At 33.0% G+C, this 14,955-nt stretch overlaps 1 protein-coding gene across 2 annotated transcripts; it reads right to left on the bottom strand.

Moving 5' to 3' along the window:
- Positions 1-5,752: 5,752 nt before the first annotated feature.
- LOC107470664 (3beta-hydroxysteroid-dehydrogenase/decarboxylase) lies at positions 5,753-14,373 on the bottom strand. 2 transcript variants are annotated; one of them, XM_016090068.3, is made up of 12 exons: positions 13,606-14,372; positions 13,443-13,532; positions 13,205-13,338; positions 12,851-13,021; positions 12,127-12,252; positions 11,598-11,677; positions 8,513-8,711; positions 8,057-8,168; positions 7,396-7,570; positions 7,043-7,199; positions 6,701-6,767; positions 5,753-6,144 (listed from the first exon to the last, which is right to left on the bottom strand). In XM_016090068.3, exons 1-12 carry the CDS (start codon positions 13,835-13,837, stop codon positions 5,999-6,001), a joined length of 1,689 nt encoding a protein of 562 aa, XP_015945554.1. In that variant the 5' UTR covers positions 13,838-14,372; the 3' UTR covers positions 5,753-5,998. The 2 variants fall into 2 exon arrangements, with proteins under 2 accessions (XP_015945554.1, XP_052111532.1); XM_052255572.1 differs by lacking the exons at positions 5,753-6,144; positions 6,701-6,767 and having other exon boundaries at positions 7,126-7,265; positions 13,606-14,373.
- Between the last annotated feature and the right edge of the window lie 582 nt (positions 14,374-14,955).

Below are 14,955 nucleotides of genomic sequence, written 5' to 3'. Positions count from 1 at the left end.
ATTATTCGGAACAAATTCGTTTTTGTGGACTTTGTAAATTTCAAATATCTTATACATGTCATGTACATATACTTGTCAATCGAGACGTTAGTTAACGCAACATACATTTCACAAACCTCAAACATTTTATTGCGCTTGTTGAACCGATTGACGACAATGTTTTCTGTACGTCGAAAACTTTCATCAACTCGTTTGGTGGCAAATTCTGAATACCTGAATCTATTGCAGACACGCTCATGAGCCTCGACGCTTTTCCGAGTAAACAATTCGTTTAGCCGATAGAATGTAGACCTAACAATGGCAGTTACAGGAAGGTTGCTTGCACCCTTCAAGATAGAATTTATGCACTCTACCAAATTCATCGTCATATGACCCAACGATAACTCCCATTGAATATCGGCACCCATCTCTGAACACCGATCTCATAACACCATCGAGTATATGCCTCATCTCGCTCTTTAAGTTTTTGGTAGTTTTTGTTGTACTCCTGTTCTGTCCTAAAATAGCCCGTAGAACAAACTATGTAATCATAAGTAGATGCCACAAATTACTATGAATAGGACTATAACAGCGAATTCAATTACCTGTGTTAACCACCAGTTTATGCAAATACGGAACCTTGAACCTCCTTAATAAGTTGGACCCAATGTGCCTGATACAGAACATATGCCACGCTCTTGGTGATAACCATGCATCATTACTGCGAGAAATTGCTACATCAATGGAGTTATGGCAGTTAGAAATAATGCCCACGCCATCAATGGTAACAACATATCTCCGCAAATTAGTTAGAAAAAACTCCCACGTATCTACCGTCTCACCCTCGATGATCGCAAATGCAATAGACACAATGTTTTGGTTTTCATCTTGTGCCACCGCAACTAAAAGTGCACTTTTATATTTTTCGTACAGGTGTATGCCATCAACCTGCACCAATGGCTTGCAGTGTCTAAATGTTGTAATACACGAATAGAAGCTCCAAAAAATGCGATGAAGAACTCTTACACCTTGAACCTCCTCACTCTCATGATAAACGGAGAGCATTTTTATTTGAACACGAGACCTTAGTATCTTTGCAGTCATTGCTTTCAAACATATGGGCAGAGTCTTATAAGAAACTTTCCAATCACCGAAAATTTTTGCAATAGATTTCTACTTTGCCAACCAAACCTTGTGGTAACTTACAGTGTAGTTGAACCTATATTGAACTTCTGCAATAATAGACTTCACATTTATCCATGGGTTTGCTTCAACCAACGGCCAAATAGCATCTGCAATGCAACTGTGTCTGATGAGTCCAACTTAGCATGATCTTGTGAAATTATCCCATGGTGTAGCTCAGATAAGCCAATCGCACCCGGCACCATAACCCTTGCATTTTGCATAGAATGTCCGTAGCTCAGACTCATACATAGTGTAATCAACTCCTCTAGAGATAGTGTAGCTTTTGATTGTAGATATCACCGACTCTCTAGAACCAAATTCTATTTCGAAACTAAACTCACCATCTTCTGCCGCAACATTGTCTTTACCTATGACATGTGAATCACCGTTAGTCAGTCAAGGAAAATAAAAGAAATGGTAGTGGTAACTTTAATTAATAACCATAACACACCCATATTCGCATACTCAGGAAATTTTGGGGCATGCATGGATGCGGGATCCAGAGTTTCCATAAAAGATGGAATACCAAAAGGGTGCTGGTCTACAAGTGCATTTGCTTCATTTTGCACCGTCGGATTGCTTGTTAGGTCTCCGTCATCGTTTTCGTCATCGACTTCGTAATTGGCTTCGAAATCCTCCTCGCTGTTGTTGTTATCTTCTTCCCAATCTATATCCCCGAACTCATCAACATTGACCTCCTTGCCAACCGCGTTCAGTCTCGTATGCTGTTCAAACTCAACATACAGCTCTATCATCGACACGTGAAATCGGGTTTGTTGATAAATATAGAACATATGCTGCATACGTGCATCATTAGTGATGGACATTATTTAAAACTGTATCAAACCACCAAATACTTGTACAGGGTTCTTGTATAAAATGTTGCTCACCCTCTTTGGCATGTGACTTTATATGTTCTCATAAAGACCATTTTGCAACTCTGCAAACTCATGGTGCATGGAATAACAAATGAAAACGGACATTCACAAACAAAAGTCACTCCTTCATGTGTGTTTGGTATAATCTCACTGTTATAATACACTCGCAAATTTATAATACCTTCCATAACCTTAATTTCACCTAACCTGATTTTTTTTGACACAACTAATTGTTAAAAAAAAAACTCATAAGTATGGAATATAAAAAAAAGAAGAATATGAGTAGAAGTGAGGTACGAGTCCGGATGAATTGAGTTTCATATTATAGACAAAATTCTAGATTAAAATATTTTTCTGTGTACAAAATCAAATTGCGTTTTACAGCTTTCAATAGAAAAATTCTATACATTTAAAATGCAACCTGCATATTGCTATTTTAAAAAAAAATAAAAAGACCCATTTTAAAAACGCAAGATGCGTTTTGATCAAATAAAAAAAAAGAAAAAAAGAAAATTGTGACAAACTTAAAAGACAAACGCAAACGCAATGCAACCTGCGTTTAATTTGTTTTATATTAAAAAAATAAATAAATAAATAAAACAAAGTAAGAAAATAAAACGTAAGTTGCAATTTTTATTGACACCATAGCAGCAAAAATATTTTATACACATCTATTTTATTGAGTTACATTGTAATTATTTTCATATAAAAAAAATCAGCCAATATAGTACAACATTATAAATATATTTTATTAGTCATTATATATGAAAATATATGCATAGTAAATAAATGTTATGTGTCATTATAGACATTAAATATTTGTAACTAAAAATTACTATTATTACTATTATGTAGATATTACTTATATTTAACCATTATTTTTGTATTAAATTTAATTAATTTTGTATCAATATTATGTAAAAATTTATTATTTTATTTTAAAATATAGTTTTTAGATGTGTTGTTAACTTTTTAGTTTTTTTACTATGATGCTATGTCAATTTAAGTGGTTAATTCACACAACTATTTGAGTATAATTTTCTTTTTTTGCATCTTGCCATAAGATTTCATTGTATTTTTATCTTCTCGTAATAACCTATCTTTATATAATGTTATATGATTCTTTTTTAATCTTAACTTTTTGTATTCTCTTATACATTATTTTTATATAGGTTATACTATTACTTTCAATGTTAATGTTAATTTTTTTTAAATAGTTATAAATTTGATTAAAATCTAATTCCTTTTCTTCTCTTTTCATACTATCATTCATTTTTATATTTATTGTATAAATCAATATACACTTAACACATTTTCTTTATTTTCTCTCACATAATTTCATATCACTTTCTCTTTCTTTTTCTCCCTCTTCATTCTTACTAATTTTTTCACAACTGGAATTTGGTGGATGACCATAATTTTTATTTTTATTTTTTTAATTTATTAAAAGTATGTATTAGGTAATTGTGTAATTGTATTCATTAATTTTTTTTATTTCTTTGAGTAATTGTATTCATAAGTTATATAGTATTTTTGTCGCTTATATATCACTTCTTTTTTTTAACAATTTATATTTTTTAATATCATTTAGTTATAATAATATTGTTAAAAATACATGTTGTCATGATTCATGAAAAATAAAATTAAAAAATTAAATGTCATTTTTAATTATCAAAATATTAATAATATTCATACTTGTATTTTATCTAATAGTTTTATCATTATACCATAGTATTTAAGTATAACTTAAAAAAGATAAAATAAAATAAACAAAATAACTATTTAAAAATAAAAATAAAAAATAATTATATGAAATTAGGTGAATAAAATTCAATGGAATGTTTTTATTACTTATAGTCTAATTTATGAATAATTTTATTTTTTATAATTATTACATTTTGAATTGATTTTTTATTTCAAATTGTCATTTATCACCAACCATTATAAAATTTAAATTAATTTTGATATGCTACTAAACAAAATTTTAAACTTTTTTATCAATTAAATTTAATTCATATTATTATTCAATTAAATTAAAAAGTAACAGTTAAGGATAATTATTATATATATTAAAACGGTATATTTTTTCTTTGTATTTCTTTTTTTATAATAATATTATCAAATCATATATAAATTTCCAAATTAAATAAAATAAATGTATTGTATAATATTGTTTACAAATTAACTTTTAAGTTTAATATTAATTTACATATGATCTAATATATCACTAAGTAATATATATAGTATTTATGTATACTATATAATATAATTAATATATTCTAGAGATATATATTCCTTTTCATCTAACAGTTGTAAATACTGAATAAATGATGGTTTACATAAAATAGAATAGTGATTACTATGTTTGTAACCATACCTGATTGTGCAAGCTAATAAGGCACTAATTAATTCAATACTACAGCCAAAATGCAGGTCTATTCTAATAGCATTATTTTTGCCTTTTGAATTTGAGGAAGTAATTAAACTTAACATACACTGTTGAGGAGCGCAGCCCCTACTAGGCTACTACAGTCCTATAATAATGGTTTAATTTGGACAAGAGAGTCCTCTTACTCCAGTAAAGTATTCCTCTGCAAATTGCACTTTGCTGACCTACACAAACGTGATGTGCATTGTGCAGTACACATTATTCCAAACAGTAAGAGACATGCAAAGCAGCACATGCCATGGACATGGTGTTAGTCTGGCAATGACATTTACATAAGTGATAAGTGAGCCAGTGAGGGCCACCCTTATGGATATCATCACATTACCATTACCCCCACAAATGTAAGGTTTTCAATCCCTTCCGGTTATTCCAGGTCCCAACTAGCAAATTGTTTTTATTAAGATAATCATTCACACAATGGCAAATGGTAGAGAAATACTTAAAAAAACCATACATGTAGTTAAAAAATATTTAAAAAGACCATACATTAGGTTGTTAAAAGAGATCCAACGTCAACAATTTTATTGTAGACATAATACATGATAGGGTGCAATGATATTGTTAGATTCATGTAGCCGACCTTAATAGGATAAGACTTTGTTGTTATTATTATAACCTTTAGACATGTATACGTATTATATTTGATTTATTGGACTATACACTAGATCAAGAAAACATGAGTTTGTTTTATAAAGTTAACTAAAAATTTATCAGTTTTGATGAAATTTAGATAAAATAAATTTTAATATAAAGCTTAAATACATATGTTATATAACAGTTTTTTTTTTCAAGTTTGTTTTAATAAAGGAGGCACGAGTTAAATGGATAATAACAACCTTTTTTGGTTTTTCCATGCCACAGTATTCTCTAACTGGGCAGACTAAAAAGACTAATCCATTCCAAATCGAAACTTTAAGAATTTGTGCTAACCAATGAATTGTTGTGTGGACAAAGTAAAATTCAAACTCCCAACACTTTAAGTGGACCAGTAAACTAACTATTAGACCAATCCAAATTAGTTAAAATGGTAACAAGAACTTAAATCTCCCATATTAGAACCTAAGAATCAATTTTGACATTAGAAATATGTTGAATATCAGGGCGTCTCACATCTCTTTCTATTACCAGCTCATGGTTTTACAATTTTGCTCACAAAGTCATAATAAGCATGGGTTTAGCACAAATGATGAATATATCATTTAGATATTTAAATGTCTTCGACCTAAGAAATTAAAGATATTTAAATGTCGAAGCAGTCAGATTAAAACAAAGAAACTATGCATTTTCTAGTCCAAGAATGCTACATCATGTCTCTAGTAGAGAAATTGCTACGCTTTGTAATTTTGAATTCCAAACCAGCTTAAGAATTTTTAACAAATAAATACTAAAATTTTATAGATTAATTGAATATAAATAAAAAATCCCAGTATTATACAGTCCACAGCATACACAACTTGAGATAGTGCTCATCCCCCTTATCCAAGAAAAAACTAGGGGTTACAAGCTATCACTCACTCTTCTTAGAAGGAAGGAACTTACTTATGGCATCAGATTTCAATTTGCATCCAAAAGAAAGTGCTTTTATGAATAAGTCATCAATTTCTTCCTCCTTCTTTTCATAAATGTAGAAAGCAATAAATGCAGTGGTAAGTCCTGTAAATGACAAGGAAAAGAGAAACTATCATCATTATTCATTACCAATTTACCATCAAGGAACTGCGGATTCAAACATCTTAGTATTATTACTTAAATCGCAAATCACATATATTTTGAAGGTTCTGCTAACTAGTGCCCTTAGGGCACTTGTTGAGATTACTTTGAATAGAAAACTTTTTAAATTTATTTCCTTCAATATATGCACTACAAAAGTATTGAAAACTTCAAATTTTCAGATTCTCATATTTTAAAGTGCAAGACTGATGTTTTATGAAAAGTAATTTATATTTAGGAAGTATTTGTTTATTGTAATACTTAGTTGATAAGTAGCACCACTAGTAGGTAATTACCCGGTATGGGTATGGCAGCAATTTAGAATTGCCTATGAATAGTTAGTTCACTCATAAACAAATACAAGTGTGAAACATGTAGTATGAATAGATTCAATCATTTAATTAAGTGGAGGCAAATCTAGCAGTATAATTTTTTGTGCAGGCAAATGGTACATACAAGTGCAAAATGTGTGTGTGTGAGAGAGAGAGAGAGAGCATACCTATCTTATATAAGTTCTGAAGTGAAAATGCACCAAAGAAGCTAAGAAGGAGCAAAGAGAAAACAACCTATTGATCAAGGCAAAGATATTTCAGCGGGCTAGATACTTGAGAAACTTTATCCTTAGTAAATTGAAGTAATCTGGATATCTAATTCTAATCCTCCCCATAGTCAAAATCTAACATACATGAAATTTTGAAATGACAGTTCCAAAATTAAGGCTTTCACTTTTTCAGCAAATTTCACAACTTAAGTTGTAGATCACTAAATGCATCTTATATATTCCATAGGCATTGCAGCAGCAAGCAATGGCAAAGGGGAAAATGCAATGCAGTTTAGGTACCTTAAAGAATAGCATCCACTCGGTCCCTTGTGCAAGGGATTTCAAAACATTCATAGGAATATTCCATACTGATACCACAGAGACGGCAAGTTGATGTGACATGTCTTCTGATAAGTGAAACCAGGATTTGGGCATTTTCTGAACAGTGTACCCCCATCTTCATATACATAGAGTGCAAGAGATAGTTAGCATTTATCTTCACATCTGAAACTGGACTACAAAGCTTCAAAACAGCCAGATCATCTTCATGGTTACAAATTATATATATATCATTCATTACTGGGTGAGCTAACACAAATCAGTATCATCATGTAATTGACAACTAAACATTGAACAGTAAATAGTGTACGTACACTTTTGCCGGTAGAATCCCATGAATGAATAAAAAGATCGATACGAACAACAGAAGCTTTGAAAGAGCAGTAATGAAAGTATTCCCGGGTTCAATGAAGCTTAAGTATATTGCAATCAAGACTAACAATGTGGTGATCGTTCGCTTTCTATCCTTCCAAAGTAATGTGTCAGCAACTGCAAATAAGTACATCAGTTACAAGTTATAACCAATAGATAGATAAAGGTAAATTGTAAAATCACTCCCAGCACCAAACGGTAACAGTGTTGTGTTTGTATATTAGGTAAAGCGATATGAAACCATTACCATTAATAGATTATGATAATGGATTGAATTAGAATACCAACTCTAAGTCGGAACTTCTAAGTTCCAACACTTGTTCTTTGCACTTTCACATCAATAAGAAATTACAAAGGTAAAATGCAATGCTTCATATAAACATAGACCTATATAGAATAGATAGTATTTTATGAAGAGTGGCCTATGGGTTTGAGGCTAAATGGCACATTAGTAATCGTGATTCCCAAGTTGATTTGTCTTTGAAAATGAATATATGCCTTTCAGATTTCTTTTACAACAAACCTAAAACAGCATTAAACAAATCAGCATATCCAGAGTTTCTAATCAAATAAGTTAAATGGATTATAGTTGATTATTCATACCTCTTCCACTCCCAAGATATACTGAAGCTTTCGAGGGACCTTCTCTTTTGGGCTTGAGTTGATTTTCAGCCCTCAAGTGTGAAAATGAATCAATCGTCCTCCGCAAACCCTCCTGTAGAGAAAAAAAAATGCAATCACATTAGAAACGAAACACCAGGCAACAACTAGGACTAGCATCTACACTCACCACCATAAAAATATGAACCTTTGTGAATAAAACACCATATATTTTACAAGTCAAATCCAATAGTTGACTTCAAGATAATGATATTAACTCAATATTATCAATTATGAGTGGAATTCCAGAATTGAACATTGTTTTATTTTATCAATGTGCCAAGATTGCAAGGAATATAGATCACAAAGGATATACATAAACTTAGAAACTACACAAAAGTTCTACAAAACAATAAACCAAAAATTCAATGCATAATAAAATAAGAAATATCACAAAACCTTTAGTGTTACAATGGGTTCATATCCAAGGCGCTCCTTTGCTTTTGAGCAATCAAAAGTTCTGTTGCAAGATAGGAGTCTTACTCTTGAAGGTGTTAACTGAGGCACCTTCATACCATATGGACCTAGCAGCTTATATGTATACTCCACCAATAGTGCAACTGGCATGAGAACAAAGGCAGGGATCTTTATTCTTGGCCTGCAAACTAAATGAACTCAGCTAACAAATAAAAGGAATTGATATTACAGTTTTTTGGTGGGATAAGCAAAACTATATCCCATATTTCTTTTCAATTTAACTATAAGAGATATAGAAACATAGAAATTATTATTTATTAATAATGATAGAAAAGTAGAAACCAACATTCTCATTAACATATAAAAGAAACCAGAGCAGCAGTGAACAATCCCACAAAAAGAGAGGTAGCAGAAAGGAATTTTATCTGATTATAATTAAAAATTGAAAGGATACCAAATAACAGCTACGATAAGATGAAAATTTCCGATAATCCCATATCCTTATTTGATAGCAACTTCAGACCTATGCTCAGCATAGGGTTGCACCTTCCACATTATTGAACAACAAATAACATGTAAGTTTTTGTTTGAGCATTTGGTGTCACAAAATTTTAGTGACAAGCTGATGGTTTGCCAGAATGGTTGTATTATAAACAGGGTAGAGGTCATGTAGGATGAACAGCACATCGGGTGTTAAAAAAATCCGACCAAAATTATCCCACAAGAGAGTTTGACTACCTAACATAGGGTGCTTATTATGGATTTTTGTGTTTAGCGAAAGGTGTGGAGAAGTAGACAAAAGAGGAACCCAAAGACTAGAGGTAATGGAGCTAGAGATAAAGAATCAAGGTGGGCAACAAGTGTGCAAGAGAAGGTAAACATGAAGAGGGAATGCTTTAAAGTATGGTTTTTATGCCGCAATGTGAAAATTGGAATAAGTATAAGACAGTTAAGGAGACAAAATGGCAGTAAGTGAAGCAAGAACAAGAGTTTATTAGAGTTTTATCAGTCTTTGGGTATGTAAAAAGGGGAAAGATGCATTTACAACATAGTGAAGGGTCAAGAAAGAAAATATAAATTTGAATTTGGATCAAGTTAAGTGCATTAAAGACAATAATGGTTAAGTTTTGGCCACAAACGAGAACATCAACAACAGATGGAAGAGTTACTTTCACAAGTTATTTAATGATGGACATAAGACTCTTTCATGCTCAGGTTACAAACAAGGGAGGAGGACCAAAACTTCATTTACTATCAAAAAGTTCGAGATTTTGAAGTTAAGGAGACTCTAAAAGGGATGAAGAATGGTAGAGTAGTGGAGCCTGGTTAATATCCCTATTGAAGTTTAGAAAGGTTTAGGAAGAAAAAGCGTCTGTTGGTTAACTAAACTCTTTAATGATATTTTAAGGTCTAAGAGATGTCAGACAAATGGAGGAAGAACATTTTAGTCCTTATCTACAAGAATCAGGGAAATATACAAAGTTGAGAAAACTATAGAAGGATCAAGCGCATGAGCCAACAATGCAGCTGTGGGAAAGGGTGATAGGATAAAGGTTGAAACAAGAGACTCAGGTTTCGGAGTTTAGAGTTTGGTCTTTATCCCAGTAAGATATACCATAAAGTCTATATAGTTGTTAAGGAGAAATGGAGAATGATGGAGAGGCCCTGAAGTAACAAAAGAATCTACACATGGTTTTTATTAACTTGAAAAAGCATATGATAGGATACCTTTGGAAGGTTTTGGAGAGGAACAAAGTAAGTATTACATATATTCATGTAATTAAGGACATATTTGGAGAGGAAGAAAGTAAGTATTACATATATTCATGTAATTAAGGACATATACGATGGGGTTACAACTAGTGTGAAACCCAATATGGTGTAACAGAATAATTTTCTATTGGTGTATGATTACACCAAGAGTCATCTCTAAGCCCTTATCTTTTCACACTTGTGTTGGAAGTGCTTACCATGCATATTCAAGAAATTGTACCATGGAGCACACTTTTCACGGATGACATCGTCTTTGGGAGAATAGCAAGAAGATTTGAATGAGAAGTTGGACTTGGAGAGAAAGTACATGGTTTGCGCATAAGACACACTAAGATGGAGTATATAGAATGCAAGTTTAGCAGCGGAAGGGGAAAAACTTGCACAAAAATGAAAATCGGAAAAGATATTATACCACGAGATTTTAGTATCTTGGTGGTATTATTCAAGACAATGGAGAAATAGATGATGATGTAAATTATAGGATTCAAGGAAGTTAGTCAAAATGGCAGAGTGCTTCAATTTTTATATGCGATAAAAAAAGTACATCTAAAACTTAAGGGTACATTTTATCGCACTGCCTTTAGACCAATTATGTTGTATGAACAGAGTGTTGACCGGCAAAAGATGAACATGAACTTAAATTCAATGTGACCCAAAGGAGTATGCTTCGATGGAGAGCAGTCATATGCGTATGGACATAATAAGGAACCAGGATATGAGAGAAAAAATTGGAGTAGCTCCCATTGTTGAAAAGATTGTGCAATCTCATTTTAGGTGGTTTGGACATGTGAAGAGAAGACCAGTAGCGCATCTAGTGAGAATGGAGGATCAGATAGCAGATAAACTAGTTGTTAGGGGTAGGCGATGACCTAAAAGGACTCTACATAAAGTGGTCAAGCAAGATCTCTGTATGAACTATCTCACCGCAAACATGATACATGATAAGACACAATGATATTATTTGATTCATGTAATCAACCCTACCAAGTGGAATAAGGTTTTTTTGTTGTATATCTTTCGTATTTTAGCTTAAGTATTTGATTAGGATTTAACTACAAGTCTCCAGTGTGATAGTAAATATTTCTAGTATTTTCCAATTTGTATCTTTTGCAAATAATGGACCAATGCTAATTTTCATGCTAAATTCACATGAATTGAGAAACTTTGCTTTTACATCCGGAGGGTCACAATAAAAAAAAAATGAGATCTTCCATTCAATCAATCAAAAATAAATAAATAAATAAATAGCATAAGCAGAATGAGAGCAAGAAATATCAAATGACTCACAGTATACCTTTCATATCCAAGACCTTCTAGAATAAGTGACATGAATTCCCAAAATTTTATAGGTTCCATATTTGTTATGAAATATGCCTACAGGAAACAGAGGGGGAAAAAACTTCAGCATGAAAACACTACAGAAACTGCTAATTTCCTACCTTATCATGCTAATAACCAAGTTCCTTCCCCACCCCCTCCTTCAGTATGCAAATGCCTAATGAATCTTTCATGAAATGAATAATTTGTTTAAATTAGAATCTAACAAACTAACTACGTCAAACATAATGTCTTTGCTGAAACATATATTTTCTAGGTCCTGTCATTCACCCAAAAGAAGAAATTCTACCCTTAAATGTATCATCAACTCATCATCATGTTAGCAACTGTGGTTTCTAAAGAATGTACACCTGTGAATAACTAACAACCCATGACAATAGAGCAGGATCATCATCACCGCCTTCTAAGATGTCCATGTTTAATCTTCATTTACATAATTAAACAAATATTTATAAAAATGTAATGAGAGAATCTTTCAAAGGTACCTCTCCTGCAGCTTTTTTTGAAACTTCCCCCTCTGAAGCTAGAGCTCGGTCAGCACATAAATGGGAATGAGCCACATTTCCAACATAAGTGAAATCATACATGTTATTGCCATCACCAATAATGAACTGTTCAAGAGAGAATTATAATTAAAGAATTAAAAGACTTTAAGAAATTTTCTGGTAATAAGTTACATGTGCATATTGCTCTGTCCAAATCCCTCTTTATTTCTGGAAGCACAAAGGTTTTCTATTATTTGCAACAAGCCAATTTCTTTCAATTCATGGATAATTTGAATCATCAAGCTATGTCCCACTCAAGATTAATTGTCCAGATTAATTAGCTATTGAAGGAGAGTACAAAAATTTACTAGGGCACTCACTACAAATGCAGTGCAAAGCATAGCCTTCAGCAGAAACTCACATTAAGAGTCAGGAAGTATGACTGAGTATGCCATAGCATCAGCTACAAGGCTATACAAAGCAGTAAAGTAAAACTAATTGCTAACTCTTCTCATTCTGCTCAGCCCAAAGGGGATAGGATATAAGAGCAGAGAACAGATCGAATAAACATTAAGCCTGCCTAAATCATGCAAAAACTACAAAAATGTATTCTATAGCCCATACTCAAATTGCTACATGAACACAAAGTACAATGATGATGCCAGAAACAAAGTTACATACAGAAAACCATATCCACAGAATTAGAAGGTACAGCAATATTTACCTTAGTTTTCCCTGCCTTGGCAGCATCAACTGACGAAGGCACCATCAGTCTATCACCAGGCCCGAAAATGCTACTAGGACGTAGCGAGCAGGTCAGGATCCCACTAGTTCCATTAGCCTTCAAAACCAATGCCTCACCCTGAGCTTTGGTAGCAGAATAATGATCATTATGCTGAAAGCAGTGCAAAACTAGTTTAGGAACGTGCCAATTACATAAATAACAGGTTAACAAGATTGAGAAACATTTCAAATCCCGAAAAATATAATATAAAATGAACCATCCACCAAGCCAATATACAAAATGTATGCATTATCTCATGTTACAAGCATCATCGAGAGTAGTTATGGCAGGTACCTTAGGTGGATAGGGCATTGATTCCTTTCCATTATGAATTCCATGAACGCCGTCAAATACAACACTAGATGAGCTGGTGTAAACAAGCCGCTTCACTCTAAGTTGAACACAAGCATCAATGACATTCTGTGTTCCTTGCAAAACAAAAATCTCAATGTCAGTTACTTTCCTTTCAAACGTTCCATCAAACAGTTGGCATTCCATGAAGAAAAAGCGAACATAAGATTGAGCATTTTACCTTGGACATTGACAGAATGATGAAGCTGATAGTTGTTAATGGATGAGTTTGGAGCAGCCATGTGGAAAACAACCTCACAACCTTCCAATGCTGCAACGAGCAACGACACCGTTAAACACCATACGTTTTGATAAACGACATTGAAGTAGTTAGGAGGGGTAACCTTTGAGGACGTGTTCCTTATCACGAAGATCGAGAGAGACGTATTGGGCGCGACCAGAGCTCAAGGCTTGGCTTAGAGTCCCGAGTTGTTCGGACGGTTCGAGTTCGATAGTGGCTCCGAGATCCGCGATGCGAACGAAGTAGGTGTTGTCTTGGATCAACATTTCCACCAGGTGGCGGGCGGCGAAGCCGCGACCTCCGGTGACGACGCACCACCTGTCCTCGACGGCCATAGGCGAGGTGATTGGATCGCAGATTCAGTTGGGGTGGCAGGCAAGAGAGCAGGTGAAAGCCCAAAACGTCACCACAGCTATTGTCGTTCGTCACAAGGTAGTCGAATCTGCGATTCCGAATCGTAAATCATGCGAGTCGATACGAGTCCGGGCGTCTTTGATTCAAATCGTTGGCTTGAATCACACATGCCTCAAAATGTTCGATTCAATGTCAGAATCGTACGTGTCAAGTCCAAATTGTGAATCGTAGCTTGGACAACGATTCAGACCGCGCTCATGCACAATGTCGCTGCTCAAGCACAAGGCCCTGGCGGCTGGTGGCGGAAAGCAAATGAAGGGTTCTGCGTGGGCGTTCTTTGACCAGCAGGGAAAGCAAGCAAAGAAATTGCAAGAAGCAAGGAACCACAAGGTATCTTCTTGGTGTCTATGGCGTCGTCAAGGAAGAAAAGAGAAGAGCACGATTATCTTTGAAGTCAGGGGAGGGGAGGGTGTTTCCCAATCACTGTTGTGTATTGCGATGTTTTTGTTGGGCTCTAAAAGGCCCACGGAAAAAATTCAAGCATCGAAACAGTAGGTTCTACTTATATTTAGGCCAATTTAGATAAATAATTTAATTAAGTCATTTTTTGAAAGAATAATTTAAACAATAAATGATTACATTAAAAGTAGCTTATAAATAAATTATTTTGTATTTGAATTTTTAGTTCTAAAAATACTTATTTTATAGAAATATGATAAAAAAAATAATAGTATTATAAGAGAAGTTATTTTTTTTAATTTCTCTATAAGTTCCTAAATAGCTTTTTAGAAAGCTGTGTTTTAGTTTTAAAAATTGTATCAGACATTAATACTACTACTTTTTATAAATTAAAAACTCAAAAAAATTACTTTAAAAACTTTTCAAACAGACCCTTAATGTCAGAATGCTTTTTCTATTATTATTATTATATTTTGTATTTTTGTCGTGAATTATCTTCACTTTTTAAAGTTTATAGAGTTAAGTAATGATTTATATTATATATATTGAAATTTTATATTATGTTTTTGAATCTTAAGATTTGAAACATTATACAATTTATGATTTTTTTTTTGTGACTTAAAAAAATAATACAACGGAA

This window comes from Arachis duranensis, chromosome 10, assembly GCF_000817695.3.
Source record: "Arachis duranensis cultivar V14167 chromosome 10, aradu.V14167.gnm2.J7QH, whole genome shotgun sequence".
Classification (NCBI taxonomy): Eukaryota; Viridiplantae; Streptophyta; class Magnoliopsida; order Fabales; family Fabaceae; genus Arachis; species Arachis duranensis.
Note: the sequence above shows the minus strand (reverse complement) of the source record. Positions and strands in the feature narration are given on the sequence as shown.